General features: G+C 39.9%; 1 protein-coding gene across 1 annotated transcript; it reads left to right on the forward strand.

The window, feature by feature from the left end:
• Nucleotides 1-12,441: 12,441 nt before the first annotated feature.
• Nucleotides 12,442-20,295, forward strand: ptp4a1 (protein tyrosine phosphatase 4A1). The gene is made up of 6 exons (XM_018749618.2): nt 12,442-12,618; nt 15,904-16,581; nt 16,782-16,874; nt 17,019-17,149; nt 17,293-17,367; nt 17,700-20,295. Exons 2-6 carry the CDS (start codon nt 16,477-16,479, stop codon nt 17,815-17,817), a joined length of 522 nt encoding a protein of 173 aa, XP_018605134.1. The 5' UTR covers nt 12,442-12,618; nt 15,904-16,476; the 3' UTR covers nt 17,818-20,295.
• Nucleotides 20,296-20,931: the final 636 nt, after the last annotated feature.

Genomic DNA, 20,931 nt, shown 5'->3' on the forward strand with positions numbered 1-20,931 from the left:
CACCCAAGTACGAGACTAATCAATAATTTAGCTGTCGTTCTGAAAGGGCAGCTCTTCAGGTTAATTGCTAGCATTACATATTTTAGTGGGCATTTAATGTAGCTTTTTTTTTTTTCAAAAGCTTAAGATGACATTTTTTTTTGCTTGAATTATTTACAGTGGATAGACATTATGTATGCATGAGTATATGTGCATTTGCGTTTGTTGTCAGCATTCAGCATTATGCAAATGGTGCTCTAAATGTTTAATTTTATAAATGTTGTGTTATTTGACACTCCGTGGCTATATTCTCTTTGCGGGAATGCAATTTATTCTTTCATATATGCAAATATTTTTTGTCTTCTTCCACAACAAACACGGAGATAGAATGTAAGTTTAAAAACCGATTGGTTTGTGGGAAGATTGTTATTCATTATATTATTTCAACTCTTTCCATGGCAATATATATTTATCATGCCGTGTGCTTCAAGGTAAAATTTATTTTGCAGTGTATGCGTGTGTGTGTTTTGTGCATTCTGGGATTTGATGCAATATACATGAGGCCCACATCCATAATTTCAGTATTGATTCAGAGAAATAAATATGGCAAAAATGAAAATGCCTCCGAGCCTTTTCGGATTGCATTATTGGTATCTGATTGTGGTTTCCCCATTATTAGATAAAATGAACTTAGTGTCTTTCATTCCCTGAGAAAAGAGCCAGGTTGTCTTAAGCCACGGTAAAATAATTCAATAAATTCTTGTAGTCCGTGGCTTTGATGTCTGGACGCTGCGGTTCCGTCAAAAATACCCATTATTAAAAATAAGGAAAATGTTCCTAGAGACAGTTGTGATTCATGACTGTTTGAAAGTGGGAACTTCTTCCTATTCCGCACTTTGTTTCCCTTTTCTTCTACGGTTTGCTTGAAAGTAACGAGTGATGCTGCTCCATTAAAGGAGACTGATATTGATTTATGGATCTTGTACCGTAGGAACCGGTTTATACCTCTGGCAGTTTAGTATTGAAAAGAAAAAGAATGTTGTTTCCTTTTATGTGAGTTAACGATCCCAAATTTGTCTCTTTTTTTTTTTTTTAACCTGAAATCAAAACGCTGTTTTATTTTGGATCACTCACCTGTGCAGTGGATTTGGATGGAAATTGATGGTTTTGCTTTGCCCTTAATTTGTTTTACTTATTTTGTGATACGGCGGACCCCCGTTTTCAGGCCCTCTGGAAATGGTACGATAGGGCTGAGAATCTTTTTATTTTTTTTTCCCCCCGTAATCCACGCCATTGTTTTTTTTTCCTTCCTTGTATTTAAAATCATATTTGTGTGATGACAGCTGAACGGGCTCTTATTATTGTCATTATCGTCATTATGGCTGTCATTGCGGTACAGCTGCTCTCCGCACAGCCCGGGTATGTTGCGAAAAGAGCTGCGGCGCACCTGAAGTCAGGACCATGGAGAGCAACCCGTGTGCATCCAACACGCCCACCCACGTGCGCACTCTGCACCCCCCACCGGTGCAGCCGATGGAAACTTCCAGTCACACTTGGACTCCGCGCTGCCGGACCCGTGCAGAACCGCGGTAAGCCGTCGGTGGAAATGTTCTCTCGACAGTATTGCCAAATAAGAGGCCGACCCCCCGTATTCCTGTCTCATACATTTATTCAGCGAGGCCTTCGCGTGAAACCCATCCGGCTGAACGCCACAACCTGCCTCCTCCTACATTTTAACAAAGATTTTTGAAAAAAGATTTCATTTTTTGACATAGTGGATGCATCACCGGTTGGTCTTTCAGCATTGTATTTTCCATACGTACCGGTGTGGTACTTTTGCTTGTGAAATAAAACGCAAAATTCTCTCGTCTCTAACTCACGAATTGAAATTAGGGCTGCATACAAATACGAATGCATGTGCTGTGCAGCGGTGAACGCCGCCATGCAGTATACTGTTGAATAGCCTTGGTTTCCCTGGAAACACGCAATAGCAACTGACATAAATAAAGACGTGTTCCTCCTATCAGTATCTGTATTTTGAAACTTAAAAATGTAGTTATGGAAGATAATATTAACTAGTACTCGACTGCTCGGACGCTTAATGTGCAAAACCTTTTTTATGGGGGTTTCAGAGGGGCACAGTCAAAAGTTTGAGTACATCTGGACAGCCTGGGTAATACCCGTATGAGTGGAAGTGGCCGGAGGAGGGGGAAGTACAACAACGTGTAGGAGTCCAACATCTGTGAGGATTTCTGCAGAAGAACTGGGAAGGTGTCGGGTTATTTCTTAGCAAACTGTTTGACCAAACGCAACACGAAAACAGTAGTTTCTTGCAAGCGCACTCGGACTTTTGACCGGTGATGTGCGGTACGTTTTCCTGCAGCCGAGTCTGGGCCAAGGATAAATAGATCGGTGCTGAAAGTCCATAGCTATGATCACAAAGGTATTGTAAGGTGTCAGTAGAGCGTTGGGCAAGTATAGGGCATGACGATAACTGAATAAATGCCTTGCTTATTTGCACAAGGGAATCCTGAATCCGTCTTGGTTTGAAGAGACGTAAGAGCCTTGCGGTAATTTTGCTGTCCGTCAAAAGGCAAACGTGAGCGACGGCTCCCGTCCGCGGTGACAAGCAATCCAACACTTAGATGACCCGTTATTTCAGCCCTAAAAGCACAGAGCACCATTAAACGCAAAGTGCTTCCTTCATTCACGCCAGGCCAACCCGGTCCTCGACGAAGAAGCGCCACGATGAGGCTCCGCCCTTTGTGTATTGATTGCATGCCTCTCTTTCTGTCCTTTTCCCGAGGTTGGAGGAGAGCCGCAGATTAGACTCTGATTTGGAACAGCCTCGGCGAAGAGGGCGCGGCGCGATGGCGTTACGAAGAGCACCGGTGCATCTGGCCGCTGTTGGGCGTCCAACGTGGGGGATGGGCAGGCCGCGGAAGCGCGCTCTGCTCCGCGTCGCCGTTTGTTGACATGTTATTCAATTTGGGACGGTGCAGTATTATTAAAAGTTAATAGAGAATGACTTGGAGAATGTTAAATATTAAACCGTAATAAAACTGTCAGTCATTGTAAAAGTCATACTGCTCCTTGATTGACAGACAGGCGGCAAGATTGAGAAATTAACCACCTGCAAAGAGTGAAACAATTCAAGCTGTTGAAATTCTGTCTGGAAAGAGAGGTTCTGCATAGATTTTTCCAGTTGTTGTGAAATTGTTTTAATCACAATCTCTTACCATACAACATTTGTGATTTTTTAAAATTATTTTATTTTAAATGTTTATACACAGTACAATTAGAATAACTTGAAAGTTTCGGTATTGAATGCTGGATGGTTTGAGTTAAAAGCACGTCTTCATATCACCGTTTTAACAGAAATCTATAAAGGGGCTGAAACAGCAAGCATTCAAATATTTCTGCTCTCAGACTTCATGAAAGATGAACACAGAAGCTTCAGTTATGCAAATAGCCTCAAACTCTTACAAAACATACAATCAAAAAATAAAGATCAGAGAGGAAATAATATTATAATATGTACTTCAAACTATTAAACTAGTTTAATAAAAGTGCCTCCAAGTGAGAAGGAGAGTTTCAGGTCCATTTGCAGTTAAAAAAGGAGATTATTTCATACTGAATTTTTAAGAGCACTGCCCCCTGTCTGCTCTCTCCCCAGGTTGTACTGCCACCAAGTGGTGAACTGCTGACATTACATGAACTCTGCAGCAGCTCTGACTTCATACATCCAACACAGTCTCTGCTCTGAGGGTCCATGTTGAACATCACGGGGGTCAGAAGCCAAAATCCACAAGATTATTAACACAGATGGCCCCCTCTGTAGAGTGCAGCCGTATATGACGTTTACCAGATATGTCATTCCTAATTATAACCATATCCTGCTATTAAAAACTACCCGCGACATGTCACTAGGGAGGCATTTTAACTCAAAATCGAAAATGACTAATGACAAAATTGTCATTTAAGTGATTTTAATATTTTTATTCTAAAAATGTTGTATTGTTGTACTGTATGATTATAAAATACAATTTTGAAGAAATTGCAACAGTGATATAATAATAATAACGATAATTTGATGCCATTAACACCCACTAAATGAGAGAGAAAATGCACTTAAAGTGACAGTACACCCTTAATGTCAAATATAATAAAGGAAAAAGAGCCACCAGGACATATACAGCAGTCACTTACATTTACACTTTGAAAAAAGTTTATTTTCTGACTCTTACAGGTACGCTAGGTCTGTTTTCTGTCCTAAAAATTTGACCGCACAATGTACTATTTTGTGTCCATAGTAAAAATGTGAGATAACAGATTGCCACACTCTTCATTTGTTCATGTCACCTCAGTCCATAGTCATAACATTTCCATTATTTGTTAAGGAAAAATCATTGTTGTTTGTTACTTTGCTACATACACCTGTTTGCAGTCTTATATTTCAGAATCCTTGTATTACATCCCCCTGTTATCTTAATGAGCAGATGATGATCTCACTGCAACATAAACACTCAAGACTTTGTTTGACAGCCCATGACAGGTTTGCTGCATATTTCCCTTTACTTCTATCACAACTCTCAGAAATGCAAACAGTCAAAATGAAAAGGAAAAAAAAATAAAATAAATAAATATAAAAGCAGATACAGGTCATGTGTCCCATGGGCAAAAAAGACAATCATTGGTCTGTCAACAAAACTGCTGAGAAGTGAAGATTTCAGAGTGAAGTATCAACAAGTCACATCTCAGCTATAAGATATAACATAAAATTATTATTATTATATGAAAACACAGCAATTTGACAAAGCTGTTCTTATGTTCTTATAGTGTTATTATAATCAGTATTTCAGAGGACTTGCGCTATAGGCCATAGTGCTGATCATCCAGCCATAATGAAGATGTGTCTCCAGTGACTTTCATGTGTTTGTCTTAAAAAAAAAAAAAAAAAAAAAAAGCTTGCTTGCTATTTAATCAGGCTTGAAGCCTAAGAGCTCAGTTATGGAAAATGGTGAAAAAATCGATACACCTCACAGTAAGATTTTCTGCAATATGGGCTTATTCTTCCGTAAAATAGTCTAAAATGGTGGATTTAATGTCAAAGGTGTAAAACACCTGTTGCTGTGGAGACAGTTTTTATTGCCGTTTTTTGCCACTTTTCACCGGTGACACATTTTGACGCTTTCCTTTCATAAATTGTATATGATCTATGTCCTGCATGGCAAAATGCTGGATTTTTGGTTTTGAAAGTGTTAAAAAGTGGTGGAGGAAAGATGTCAAAGGTGACTGAAATCCATCTCTGGACTCTCAGGATCCACAAGACCTGTCCTACTGTACAGGGTGCGGTCTGTACAGTGTTTACTCTGTTATTCAGTTCTTGTGACAAGAACGCCAGTGTCTCTCCCATAAAACCTTGGCCGTTATTTCAACTCAAGGGCAGCGGGTAGTGTAGCAGTTAGCGCTACTGTCTTTGGACCCCAAGGTTGCAGGTTTGAATCTCATCTGCAGCTGTATTACCCTTGAGCAGGGTACTTACCTTGATTTGTTCCAGTAAAATTCCACAGCTGTCTAAATGGGTAAATAATTGTTACTTTAACATTGTAAATTGCTTTGGAGAAAAGTGTCAGTTAAATGAATAAATCCAAATCAGCTGTCTATTGCTTTATGGTTTTAATATCACACACACCATCTGAAACCACTTGTCCCATGCAGGGTCACAGGGAGCTGGAGCCTAACCCAGCAGCACAGGGCGTAAGGCTGGAGGGGGAGGGGACACACCCAGGACGGGACGCCAGTCCATCGCAAGGCACCCCAAGCGGGACTCGAACCCCAGACCCACCAGATCAGGACCCGGTCAAACCCCCTGCACCACCGCACACCCCATTTCAACATCCCGCTTTCTTTTTTTTTTCTTTTCTGTCAGTTGTTTATGAAGGCCGATCTTACGGGAACCAGACAAAGTCCTTCCACAGCCGTAGCGAACGCAGACGTGTCCAGGGCAGGCGCAGCAGGAGAAAGCGACTGTGATGTGTGTTCAGATTATTCATCCAGCAAGAAATCAGAACCACAAAACAAAGAGAGCATCGTGTTCAAAGCGGCAAATACTATGAATATTAACATGATTTTTTTTCCCCACATGCACTTTTATCTGTGCGTGAGAAAAGTAATAATCTAAGAGGTAATAAATCTAATTAAGTTGTTGCATTGCAGCTATAACTGCTGCCTTTGGACCCAAAGGGCGCAGGTTTGGATCCCACCTCCAGCTCTAATAAATTGCTCCAGTGAAATTACCCAGATGTGTAAATGGGTAAATAACTGTAAAGTAGCTTCACATTGTAAGTTGCTTTAGGGAAAAGTGTCACTTAAATGACTAAATGTACTAAAAATAATGATGCTCTTCCCATTTTGTAACATATATGCAGTATGTATAAAAATTTATTTATTTGTTATTTATTTATTTATTTATTTGTGGCTTTGACCACAAGTGTTATTGTTGTTTATATTGCAACCACTAGATGGCAGTATATATACTTTATGAGCACAGCCTTGTTCTCCACATATATGTGAATTTCCAGTGAACTAGACTGGAAAACTGACACAGCCATGTTTGTGTGTGTGTGTGTAGCATGTGCTTAACAATGATAAATGTTATCAATGATACAAAAGCGGCCACGGGGAGGTTTCATATGGCTTTTAAAGCGGAATACTTGGATGGAAACAAGAAGGATCTAATTATATTATGATTATTAATTATAACATGCTTATTTCTATACCTACAAAATATTTCATTTGAGATATACTCTGTATGTGTGTATAGATCCATATCCAGCTAACTGGATATGGATCTTTGGCAGTAAGCAGACAAGCGAGGCCACACGGTGAGCGGCGACAGACTCCCACACGTTTCCCGATGGTTTCAGTAGAGATACTGATGGAGGCGCCTGTTGTTGTTGCTCTTGTGGTGTCGCGCGTTGGGCGCAGGATGATCTCAGGGCGACACTCTGTAAACCCCACCTGAAGGAGCTCTTCCGCATGACCTTCTCCGCGCTGCGCCATTGTCTCACAGAAGGGCGCATTGACGCAAGTGTCTGAGTCACTTAATGAAATCTTCAATCCCTTGGAAGTGTTCAGAGTGGGGGGGGGGGGGAATCTCCTTGACAACCGGTGCCAAGGCAACCAGCTGCAAACACAAAACAGCGCAGCTCTCGAATCATGGAAAGAATAAACGCAAAATGCTAATAACAGCGCGTCTTGTCGTAGCGTGAGAGCGGCTCTCTCACCAAATGACAGCATCTTCACATGTGAAGTGGAAGTATCTATATTTTACTTTCCTTCTTTCCCCTTCTACAGGTTACAATAGTATAAGGTTTAATAGTGTGACTTAAATCTAATAATAAATCCTGTTAGGCCTGACTGAGCTTTGGTTAAAAAAAAAAAAAGAAACAATATATATATAGATATAGTATTTTGTATTTTAGTGTACATAAATATATAATATTTTGTATATTATAATATAATTATATTTTGGGTAATTTGATATATTACAAATGTATTTATTTGGGGGGTGCGGTGGCGCAGTGGGTTGGACCACAGTCCTCCTCTCCGGTGGGTCTGGGGTTCGAGTCCTGCTTGGGGTGCCTTGCGACGGACTGGCATCCCGTCCTGGGTGTGTCCCCTCCCCCTCCGGCCTTACGCCCTGTGTTGCCGGGTAGGCTCCGGTTCCCCGTGACCCCGTATGGGACAAGCGGTTCTGAAAATGTGTGTGTGTATTTATTTGTGTGTGCGCATTTCAACATGAAACTGCGGACTTGATCACATTTATTTAGGTTCAGGTTTCTTAGCAATGACACTCCTGAGCTTCATCCTCAACAGGAAGCAAACACACAAGGGTTAGTATTTGTCCCTGAAGTTATTTGACTAGAAATGGGTCCATCTGACATTTTTCTTATTTCCGAAAGTGCTGCGATGGGGGGCTTTTTGACTGGCCTTCCACGTCCCTGGTGCTTTTTTTGTTTGTTTGTTTTTAATTCTTTCCTAAATATATATCTGTGTTCCGTTTATATTACTGCGTCATTGTGGATTATATAACATAACAAGAGACCTGAAAATTGGGACATCAGTTTTATATCGTAACAGGTCTCGGCTTTCCTCTACCTGACACTTCCCCAGTTTTCCATCAGCATAGCAGACACTCTTGCCTCTTGAATCTTCTTGTCTCCTTCAGGGATTTATTCCACATAAAGTAAAGAACAAAGTAGACCAGCAATATATTGATATTGCACCCCCTGCTAATCGCGTGTCACTCCGTGAGTCCGTCAGCGTGCAGATGACACATTTTAACCCATAGAAATACATTAAAATAAACGAAAAGAGAAGTGAGGTTGTTATAGGAGACATGCTCTGGATAAAACATAGGAAGTTAACACTGATTTAGTCCAAACGTTGTTTCCCTCTTAATATATCAAGTAATAAAGTTGAGCTTTGCATGAAACGGAATAAAACGGAAATAATCATAATAACCTTAAAGGACAACGCTACACTAGACACTAATAAATCTACATAAAATGTCATCAGCGATTGTGGTGGCCGAAATAATCGATTCACTGGAACTGGATTTCCCACATTAAAATGCTCGCATGACCCGTAAAGTGATTTTCTTCAAAATATGATGATGCATTCCTCTATTTTTTTTCCGTGCCCGAGTACGTGGTATTATTACTTTTACAGTGGGATTTTGGCACGCTCCATGGTTCGCTCTATTCTGAGGTCAGACTTGGAATAATAAATTTCCTCACTTGACCTTTTGCTATCGGTAAAGCCCAGTACCCTGTTATACAAGCCACTTTGTACTGGATAATATCTGCCTTGAAATTTCACTTGGATGACCTCATATGAAAAGGTGAATTGGTTCTTTGCTCGGGCCGCAACGTCTACAAGAGCACTGGGAGCATTTTGCCTCCGTAATCTCGATATTTATATTTATATATAAATAAATGTGTAATGTTTATTTATTCTACTTCCCCGAGTCAGATGTTGCTGTTATCTCATGACACTGTTCAAATAACCGTGACCGGCCTCTTGGGTTTAACTTTTGGAACCGGTGTCGTTTCTAGAAATGAGGGTTAAACTAATTGTTTCCAGGAACAATCTCCCTGAGATCCAGCAAACAAACAAACAAACAGACAGACAGATAGATAGATAGATAGATAGATAGATAGATAGATAGATAGTCGGTTGGTCGTTAGGTGATTGGTTGGTTGGTTAGTTAGTTAGTTAGTTAGTTAGTTTCTAGGATGTCGTCCCAAATAAATGATTTAAAAGAATATTGTATCTGTTAAAAGGTACATTACAACTCAGCGCAGTACTGTTTATGATACATTAAAAAATGTGTACGCTACAGTGGACAAAAACGGGTGGCTCGATGTCATGCGGATATGTGTATGAGCAACAAGCGCAGTTTTTTTTTGTTTTTTTTTTTTGCATGTGATGCAGTGACTAGGACACCGAATCCGGACTCTGTCCTGGCCACGGAAAACATATCCAAGGGGAAGTTTTCCAGACATGAGTGAGATGTTTTTATGCTCAGACGAGTTCTCTGGGACAAACAGTGAAATAACAGGCAGCGAGGGTGGCAGGGCGGCAGGGTGTTGGCACACGCTGACTGGGGCCGTCTGTCTCAGCCACCCACTCGGAAGCTGATCCCAAATGGCTGATCTAAATACCACGGTGTCCACGCTCTCCCCCCACTCCCACAGCACGAGGTTTGAACACTTTCGCACTCATTTCCCTTGCCACCCAGCGTAAACTCATTATTGCAGAGCCACTTGGTTTTAGTAAAAGAAATGATGGCAAAAACCAGCAGATGTCATTTAATACTACATACTAGCATATAGTATATTACAGTACTACACACAGTGCACATAGTATACATGTACATACATTTTTTTGGATATATTTCTAATTTCTAGGAAGCTGTTCAGCTCCCCTGGCCTCAAAATATGGTATAATTTAGAAGCATGGAATGTTTTTTATGAGGTTTGTAGCGTGTATAGTTTGGAAGATACACTTAAAAGTGTGTGTCATCCGGAGTCTCAGAAGGATAAGTAGATCAAGGGCAAAATATATTGCCAGTCAGTATGTCAGAGGCCATCAGAGGCCCTCAGACACTAGTATTTTTTTTTTAAACACTGACACATCAGCAGTGAATGGTTGTAAACATTGGAGTGAAAGTGGTTTCCTGTGGTGGGTGTAATGGTGGGGTGTGGGTGAAGGGTTTTGGATCTGGAAGAATGTGTAAAAACAGTTTGAGTGTATATATCCAAGTGTGTGTATATATATATATATATACTCATACAGAATGAATTTTTATTTATAGCATGTGCATGTGTGCTGCAAACAGGTATAGCTAATTAATAATGTAAGGGTTTTTTTGCTTATGGTATTGTTTTGATAACAGGTGGAACAAAGTGGATATTTAATGCTTACATTTAATGCATGTAAAGATATACAATATTTAGATAACTCACTTTTTGTAACAGCATTTTTTAAAGTAGAAAATAATGAATTTGTGGCCTTAATATTCTGTATATAATCCCATAAATTGACCATTGCGTTATTATTATTTATTTAGTTTTTAAAATAATAATATTATTATTATTGTGGATAGTTGCGACAGGATTCATGTTAGGAATTACCAAGAATCATCTCATGATAGCCTCTAAATATAAAACCTGGAAAAAGATTGCAAACCCACAGCTATGAGTTTATATTGCATCTATTTTCATCCTCCAACCCCGCAAATAGTTCTGAGGTATTATAGCAGTAACTGCTGTAGCCTCTGGAAAACAAAACAAAATGTTTTAGTGACCTAAATCTTTTTTTTTTTCAAAACTGTGGCCTAGATTTAATTTGGCTGCATCTGGACATCATGTGTCTCATATTCCAAATCCGCCTTCACAGACTTATGATTTGAGATTGGATGCGAATAAACAAGTTCATGCGACAAAAACATGTAATTACAGAAGTATTTTTATGATTCTTTGAAAACATATTTATTCTTCTGCACAATTTTACATATATAAGTAATTTGGTTATTTAGCATTCCTTTTATGGAATATCAATTCCTAATGTATATTTCCACCCAATTTTGAACTTACAATAATAACGATTACTGTCAGTGCATAATTATAGGAGCTTAGTTCTGATATAAAAACTATTAGGTCATGTATCTTAGAACATTTGCTCATTTTGAAATAATCAAGAATATGCCATTTATGTTAGCCTTAATTTTCAATAGTCCTATGATTGTTTTGGGTGAGCCCTTCCTATAGCCTTGACCTTGTCCTCTAATCTGTAAATTCCATCTTTTATCATTATTTTTTCTTGAACAAACCTATTTCCCTCATCATTAGTATTTATTACTCAGCTTTATTAGCTGACATCCTTATCCAAGGTCACTTACAGTGCTGGGTAATGAACTACAGTGATTTACCCATTTGTACAGCACCGTATTCAAATTAAGTACCTTGACCAGTGGTACTACAGCAAAGAGGAGAGGGGGGTGTCAAACCTTTAGATTTTCAGGGGGAAATTGGTCATTTAGAGAGCTGGGTAGGATATTATTATTAATTTAGTGTTTTGTTTATGCTTATTATCCAAAGCGACTGCCTTAAAGAGCTGGGAACTGTACTTAACTAATCCAAGGGTATTATGGCAGTTGATGTGGATGAGGCTTGAACCAGCAACCCTGTGTTACCTTCAGATCACAAACACTTGTCCTTAACCGCTATGCAGCCCGGTGTCCCTCATGTGTGCCGCATGACCACGACTGCGTGACAAAATAGGGGAAACAAGTTTACCAAGCAAAGAAGCTAATTTGAAACACCTCAAACGGAAAGGTCAGTTTGCCCGAAATTGTTCATCTTGACCACCGTGCAGTCATGAGGACATCAAACATTTAAAAAAAAAAAAAAAAGATTTGTTTTTTCTCATTCTACTTCAAAATACAGCATAAACCCAACACTGAGTGTTACATTAGAAGGATTAATTAAGGAGGTTAATAAGAACATCTCCAAATAAATTAATAATATTGGGTAGAACCACAACAGCCTGTCCGCAGGTAATTCTAACACTTGGTTGTGAGCAGTTTCTGCTTTGTCTGCACTACAGTGTTACCATTAATAATGGATCACTTTCAGAGCTCAATGGCAAGAGGGCACTTCCGCCTTTCCGGTCGCCACACGTTGTACGTAGGACGCATTCCATAAGAAAGTTCTCCTCAGCAACTGATGTGAGATCAGCTCGCTCGACCCGCGGTTCCGTTCCAAATCGTGATAAGGTTGAGTACCTAACTGCTTCAGGATCAGTTGCCATGTACGAAGACGTTGTGCCGAATGGCCTAGATAACGGCCGGGAATTGACGTATTACGTTTCGGGGCGGAGTTACGTGGAGAAGGAGCGTTTTCTGCGAACGTCTGGCGGTGGAGCAGCAGCAGTGTGGACGCCAACGCGACACGGGCACTGTGGCTGTATGGTACAAAAACCATTACGTTGCCAGTTCGTTTTTTTATTCTCTTCTTAGGGACCGGCTTTATGATTAAGCTACAATCTTCAATGAGTAAGCATATCCCTGTAAGTATCACTGATTTATTTTTCTTTTCTTTAAACGAGCAAGAAAAGGCGAATTACGTTGAGAATTAAAACTGTCGTCATATTGCGGCCTCTATTGTCCAGTGTGAAGCGGTTTTCCGCTCGGTATCATGACTTTCTCGGGGACCTTTTATATTTGTAATATTTATTTATAACCAGTTTGTATTTCACATTGTATCCGGATTAAAGAGTCTACCTTGTCGTGTCTTCGTGTTGGTCGTTATTTCTCTTGGGGGGGGGGGGGGGCGCCGCGGGAGCTCAGCTGTCGGCCGTGCGTTGCTAGGCTATTAACGCGCTTCCATTTATTTATTTATTTTGTCTTCGCCGGTTAAGAGTGTGAGTTCATAGTTAGTAGTTAATATTCTAGGTTTTAATGTTTGTTTTCTCGAAGGAGGCGGTGTCCCGTGCGGAGAGCGCGAGGACGGTGCGGGTCCGTGACCGGCGGAGGCGCGCGGGGATCTGGACAAGATGGCCGGCCGGCGCTTTTGACGGCTCGCTTTCTGTCCGCCCTCCTCGGTGTCCATTCTGCGCCGCTTCTTTAGTCTTAAATCTGTCTCCTCCGAAACTTATTTTCATTTATTTTTTTCTTTTTACAATTTGATATTCAAAATATGTAATCCTGGTTTGGTTGGAGACAGTTTTACTGCATTGGCGTCGGCGCGCTGACGACGCCACACACATTGATTGACTTGTCACCCTCCCACTTGAGGAAACTGGGCTTTAAGATTATTTCATCCGTTACGGCCGAACGTGTCGTGTGTCTGAAGATGTCTAAGATTATAAATGGATTAAGAGCGGCGCCGGCGAGTGGTTACGCGCATTCGAATCTGCGCGTGGCGGCTCGTGGAAGTAGGACGCCGAGCCGTGCTCGTTCCCGCGCCTACGGCAGGCTGTGGCGCGCGCCCCAGAAAGCCTTATTTAATCAATGACGATGACGAAAAGCCGTAGAAAAGGTCGTCTGTGTGCCATCTGTGGACCGCAGCCGGTGACACGTCTCCAGAGGCAGTGCGGTGTCGCCGGTTCACGGCTGCTCAGTACTGCAGCGCATGGTGGCTCCGAGCCTCCTTTCTCCTAATCCAGCTAAATAGCAGGGGGAAGGAATGTCCTTTTCTCCCCACATCTGACACGCCTGGCGGAGCTCACGGTGCTATATACATGGGGAGGCTTCTACACGTCACCCGGGGAGAGAGGGGGGATAAAAAAAAATCGTATTTTAATCCACATGAACAGTAGTTTTGATTTTCATGAATGCTTCAGTTCACGAGGGTAGAGCTTGACTTTATTCTTGTGAATTCCCAAGAATAAAGCAGGTAAATGTAATGATAAAAGATGCTAATAATGAAATGAAAGCTTGCAGCAGGGTGTGTGCCCCCCCCCCCCCCCTTGCATTCCTGTGGCGGTGGCTTTCAGCCATCTTAAAGCCCCCTTCCAGGCCTTTGTGTGTTTCTTGTGGAGTTGGTGGTAGGGAGACAGTGAAACCAGTTATTCTTAGAGGTGTGGTGATTTGGGGGGGGGGGGGCTGTGGAGGGGAACCAAAGTGAGTGTTGTGGTCCCTGTGGATTGGTAATGCAGGACAAGAAGTCACCTTCACTGTCGTGAAGGTAGGCCTTCCTTTAGTCGCTGTTGGGATTTCACCCCGTGCAATTATTTCACGATTTTTTTTTTTTTTTTTTTTTTTTTTTTTTTTGTACACAACCTCCTCTTGAATTTCAAAAGACAAACTTGCTACAGGATTCATCTGCTTTTGCCCCCACCCTTGACCGTTTCCTAGAACTTGTGCTTTTTTTGTCATTTTTGGCCCCCACCTAGGTTTTGTCCAGTTGTACGAGTGTCTGGTGTAGGGGCAGCAGGTGGTGTCATGGTTAGTACTTTTTCTCTTGGAGTCTGAAGGTTCTTGTTTAAATTGTATTTATCCTGAACTGATAGCGTAAGAATATCCTACGCTTTAAGCGAGTAAATCATTATAAAGCAGCTTATCTAATGTTATAGCTTGCACAAAGCTGTCAGCAAAATACAGATTGATAATGGAAAATGCTAAGCCGTCTTGAGTACATTTTGTCCTGCTCTTTGTGGCATATTAAGCCTACTGCAATTCACAAACTAAAGGCCATTTTCTTAAGTGGCTTTTGCAAAGAAGAATATGATAGTGTATAGAATGCTTGTGAAATTAGATTAGATTAACAACTACTGTTTAATTTTGGAGCACTGATCTCTTTGTTGTCATTGTTCTAGAGTTCAATGTATACAGGTTAACTGTAAAATAGTCACAGAAGTAGCCTGAAATTGAAATCTTTACTTACTGGTTTCCTAAATTGTTTTCTAGACTAGAATTTGATTTGTCAGTTATGATGGCTGTAGAGTATAATTTTGAGTGCAACCTTTGCCAATCTGTATTCTAAAATTAATGGCAACAAAATCTTTCTTCTGTCCCTGTTTACAAGAGCTCTGCTGTGTGGAACTGCTGCTGAATTGCTGCTTTCAGTGGCCGTTATGATGCACACGATAACGGTTAAACATGTGGCCAAACACCACAGGCAGTGGAATCCTATTGTTCCTTGTCTTCTAGCTGCTCCCTCCCTCCTGCAGCACAGTTAATAGGTCAAATTACTCACTTAAGCACTTTGGTAAAGCTTCACTGTAATTAAAGCACAGGTTGTCAAGTTGGTGGGGGTTGCATTGTTGAGTTCTACAAGGCTTATGTGCTTCTACTGTTTTTTCACTTGTTTCCTAGCATCCTGTTAAACAGTACATAGTGAACTTGATAAATCTCTTGAACTGCTGACTGGGTGACTTTGGGTGCTGCTGAATGGAAGCAAACTGGTTATTTTTGGGAAATCAAATTTGAAATCCTATCAGTGACACTGAAATCTTGTGATGTGGCCAAACTTTCACTGATACGGAAAACCCAAGTGAGACTGCTGTTGTGAAACTATATTTAGCTTGATTTAATCTAAATTCTCTGAATTCAGTCTTTAACAGTTGTCTCTGAGACTAGAAGTGGAGGGACTTGAATATGTCGTACTAATAATTTTAATATCTGAAATGTAGTGTTAGTAATTTAGTATTTCATCATCTTTGTGCGAGTTGCTTGCAAGATTTCAAACCACTTGACCGATCACAAGATATGCTTTTGAAACCTTGTTACGTCAGATAAGAATGGACATATCAATGCTTTTCTTTGCCACTTGCTGTCTACTTTAAGATCTTGCAGACTGTTACTAGGTTGGACCCTCGTTTATTCGTTATTCTTGTCTTTCTTTCTCACAGCAGTTCTGTGGTGTTCTTGGTCACACATTTATGGAGTTTCTGAAGGGCAGTGGAGACTACTGCCAGGCTCAGCACGCCATCTATGCAGACAAGTGAACCATAGAAATCCATTACTACTCCACTGAGAAACCCCCGTAAGGAGCTGAGCACCAGGCCGTGACTGGGGAGAACTGAAGCGTTGATCTTGCAGCAGCGGAAAGGGCGCTCGTCTAACCTGAGGAGAACATACCTGGATGGGGTAATCCACGTGTGCACTGCCCTTGTTGGCTCCCCCTCTCTCCGGATTCAAGAAACCCTGCTATTTTTTATATTTTTTTTTTAAATTATTCTTTTTTTTTTTTTTTTTTTTTTTTTTAAAGGAGGAGCATATTGCTCATCTTGTCCCTTCACCTGCCCCTCTCCTTCAGTCTTAAGCTCCTCAATTTTTAGGTTGGAAATACCTGATCTTCACGTGGAGTATAAAAAATTCTTAAATTACTCCACCATTGTGTTGGATTGTTTAAACAAAAAAAAAAACAAACTTTTGTATTTGTTGTACTTGATTTTGTGTGGAAACTTAAAAAAACAAAAAAAATGGCCCGTATGAACCGCCCTGCCCCGGTGGAAATCACTTACAAAAACATGAGGTTCCTAATCACTCATAACCCCACCAATGCCACCTTAAACAAGTTTATAGAGGTAAGTTCACCATAACACAATGAAGCGTTGCAGCATACATTGATATGTCAATTGATTTTAGCAGTTTTTAAATCAACCTGATGCAGGCTTGGTGCATTTCTTTCCATGAAATTGTATTTTTATGCAACTGATTAAGTTGTGTATGCCTGAAATTAAGCTGAAATTTGAGCTCTCCTGCCTTAAATGTGGAATTTCTACAGGAACTGAAGAAGTATGGAGTGACCACTGTTGTGAGAGTGTGTGAAGCCACCTATGATGCCTCTTTGGTAGAGAAGGAGGGTATTCAGGTTTTGGTAAGCCTGCCTTTTTAGAAATGGGGAAAAGGCTAACTCATATTCTGTGTTCTGGCAGTTGTACATTCTTTGATGTATTGAATGTATTTCAGGTTTAACCTTCATGTTGTAATTTAGCATACCCCTTTAACACACACTGTCTAGGATTGGCCATTTGACGATGGAGCGCCTCCCTCCAGCCAGATTGTTGATGATTGGCTGAATTTGCTGAGGGCCAAGTTTCGTGAGGAGCCTGGCTGCTGCATCGCTGTTCACTGCGTGGCTGGCCTGGGCAGGTATGCTTTTCTTTACTTACATAACTATATTTATGCCCATATTATTTAAGATGGATATAAAGGCTGTGTATTTGGGAAAACTGTCAATAGCATAAACCTTACTGTTTGGAAGATCTCTTAGTGTATTTACTTTTGTTTTAAAGGGCCCCGGTTCTAGTTGCCCTTGCCATGATTGAGTGCGGGATGAAGTACGAGGATGCTGTCCAGTTCATTAGGCTGTAAGTATTTAAAATTGCTGTCATTTGTCAAATATTTAGTTTCTTTGCTGTCATATGCAGCAATGACCTTAAATCTTTTTAATTTAGGAATTTACAAAAAGAAAAGGTTTATTTTCTAATGCAGTTTTGTTAAAAAAAAAAAAAAAAATCCACAGATTTCCACTGCTACCTCCTTTATCCAAAGAATAAACTGGCTAAAATAGGCACATTTTTGTCTACCTACTTACCTTCATTGTTTGAAATACACATTTCAACCAGCAACTTCCATGTTCATGTGCAGTTTGTAGTATATAAACTTTTCACTTCATATTTTATTTGGTCTTGCTCTCTAGGAAGCGCCGAGGCGCTTTTAACAGCAAACAGCTTCTCTATCTGGAGAAATATCGTCCAAAGATGCGCCTGCGTTTCAAAGAGTCCAACGGTCATCGCAACAACTGCTGCATCCAATAGAGTGGAAGTCATCCGGTGCTTGCTAGTTTCCCTGCAAATGGAAGAGAATGTTCTTGTTACATAGCCACATACAATGCAGTTTGTTTCTTTTAATTGCTTATTTTTGTTTTTGGTTCTTCCATGTAAAAGTATGCTTGACATCCAGTCTTCAACCATTCATTGTCTGTCTTTAGGTCTTAAACTGATACTACATTATATTCATAGTTTTAAGTGTTAAAATACGTCGCATTGGTTGTTTTGTTTTCAAAGAAATTGTTTTGCAACTGTAATAGCAGTTGGTTCCAGTCCTCCCACAGACCATAATGTGTACAATGGTGTATCGCGTACTTAACCTTCGTCAGTACTTAAGTTGAGAATCTTTTAAAGATCATTGGCTTTTCCTGTTTCCATCACTGCTGTTACATGATGCTTAGCACAAATGCTATTCTGTATGGCCTTGGCTATGAAAATCAGAATATGCAATTAAATTTTAGTATATCTCCAGCATTTGCAGAACAACATGGGTGGTATGATTCGGTTATTTACAAATGGAGAGATGAGAATGTGACAAAGGCAGTTTTAGGCTGAAAATACTATCTCCACGCAAAATGTACTGTTTCCTTGAGTGAAAAATTAATCTTGTAGTGCAGTAAAACATTTGGTTGTAATATGTGACTTGTATCCCTTCCAGTCTTACTTTTCCAAACTGTCAGAGGGGGAAAAAGCATAAAATATTCGGGCTTTGTGTTGTGCAATCATTTCACTTGCGAGATGACAGTATTCATTGGACGGTGTATTTGGCAATTGACAACCAGCCTGTGATGTATTGGGTAAAATCTTAAAGCAAGACACTTCTAAAAGTATCTGGAGCTTTTTGTTAATTTTAGTTGCTTACGCACAGGTGTAATGACATGCCAAATCAGTCTACTAATTAAAATTGCAAGATGACATCACAAAATTGATGTTTGACCAAATGTAATCTTGCTGTGGCTGCCAACAGTTGGCTAGATTTACTTTTACTTGCTGGTTGTGCAGTAAGTGACCTACTGTATAGATGAGTAGCTATGTTTATCGTGGTGCAATAGCTCTACTTACTGCCAATTTACGAAGAGCAGTGGTAATGAAACATACCACCCCTGAGAAGTTTTGCAACTAATTTGTCATCACAGCATAAACTAGTCCATTTCTATATACATATATGTATGCGTACATATATACGTATATGTATGTAAGTCTGAAGGGTGATTTCCATAGGCAACAATTGTACTTGTTGCTTTTTGTAAAGGAAGTATTGATCAGATGGCTTTATGGTTGAGCTTGCTACCTTTGCAGTTGATGTGAACAACCTTCCTCTTGAGCTTTTCCCTTTTGTAGATACAAGCTCACAAGAGGAATCGCAGGTTTGCATTCAAATTAAGTTTTCGGCAATGCTGCTACCCTGCCAGTGAATTGGACCAGGAGAAATTAATGCACAGATTTTATGGAAGAGTAAAGTTTTTCTGTTTACAGGTTTTTGATTGAAAAGCAAACTGAAAAAACTAAAAACTGGATAGTTTTTTCTATGTAATTTGAGTATTTTGTCAATTTAAATCTGTGCAGGATCCTTTTAAAAGAAATATGTTTTAACTTCTTTGAGGTTGCAAGATATTTTTAGCATACTCTGGTAAAATAATGGTAAATTAGGTGCCAAATTTTACTTTTTGATATAACTAAATGTAAGAACAGACTAGACCAGCTTGATAACTTTACCTCCTTATAGAATATTTGTGTGGATACTCACTGTACATAGACATTTGTTTACACCTGTCAGTTTCTTTGAGGGCTATTTTGCACAAGTTTGTTTTACATTTTGACAAGACTATTTACCCCACAGTTAGTATCCATTATTTGTCCTTTGTCCTCTTCCATAAAACTGTTGTTCTCTATTAAACTGTTGAAGCACATACTTCTGTTTGATCATTCATATTTATAAAGCCTTACAGTTTTAAAGGTACATGGCACACTGTGGTTGATCTTTGTGGGGCCAGTTGAATTTGATTTGGGAAGGGGTGATCAGTATTTCTACTTGGATAAAAATGTTGCCTTTGTTTTCAGGAAATGCCCTTCAGTAATTTTTTTTGATTTGCTATACATTTTCTATGTAGCTAAAAGTTGCATATTGTATGATAAGCATCTTAAAACTTAATTTCTTTTATTGCTTAAACTTGTTTATCAGATACTGCTTTGTCTAAAATGTGATCCCCTCTTTCTTGGCTTCAAACTGGACACCTGTCTGCAATATTTTGTATGCCTTTTTATTTGATCTGCGTAACTTAATACTTGGATACTTGATGAAATATGTATTTGAAATGGTGATGTGTATTAATGTTAGATCAATTATTTATACAGTAATTGGGAAAGTGTGGTGTAGTACTGTGGGAGAAGTAAATTGCCAGTGTTCACCAGTTTGTGAGAGCGCTTGTACATCAAAATAAACACTGAAATGCATTAATGCCTCAATTTCTTTGTTCGTTTATGCTTTAGCTTTAAGGACACATGGGTTTGCATATGACAGTTCAGTTGTATTGTTACATATCACTAGACAAGCTTGTGTAGATTGTGTGATCATCTAAAAGCAAAAAGCTTTGCAAAGGCTGGAATTGTGTAATGTGTTGTGGCTGATAAAAGAAGGTTCCATTAAAATTTACAAAAAAATAGTGTGTCAGTGCAGTCTATGCTGGTGTGGAAAGCTTTACCTCATTTACAATATTTTTACTGCTTTTTCACAATTTGATCAGATCAATTCCAGTATATGAATGGAGCCTAAGAGAAAAAATGACACGTTTCTACACATGCTTGGTCATACTCAAGGGAAATTTCTGAAGATTCCCAGAAGAAAGTTGCTGGAGCCTATCAATCGGGGCAAGGTTACTCAGCCATTTTCAAGCGTCTGAGCAGCAACTGAACCATAGCCAGCATGCTTATCAAATGGAGAAATTTTGGGCAGTGATATATCTACCTAGAAGGTGCTGTCCCACAAAAATCTCTCCACAAACGGGATGTAAAATCACTACTTAGCTCAAAGACATCCCCAGACCAACATTCAGAGATTTGCAAGCCTCTTTTGTCTCAATTCAGTGTTCATGACACAGTAAT

The sequence above is a fragment of the Scleropages formosus genome, chromosome 4, assembly GCF_900964775.1.
Source record: "Scleropages formosus chromosome 4, fSclFor1.1, whole genome shotgun sequence".
Lineage (NCBI taxonomy): Eukaryota > Metazoa > Chordata > Actinopteri > Osteoglossiformes > Osteoglossidae > Scleropages > Scleropages formosus.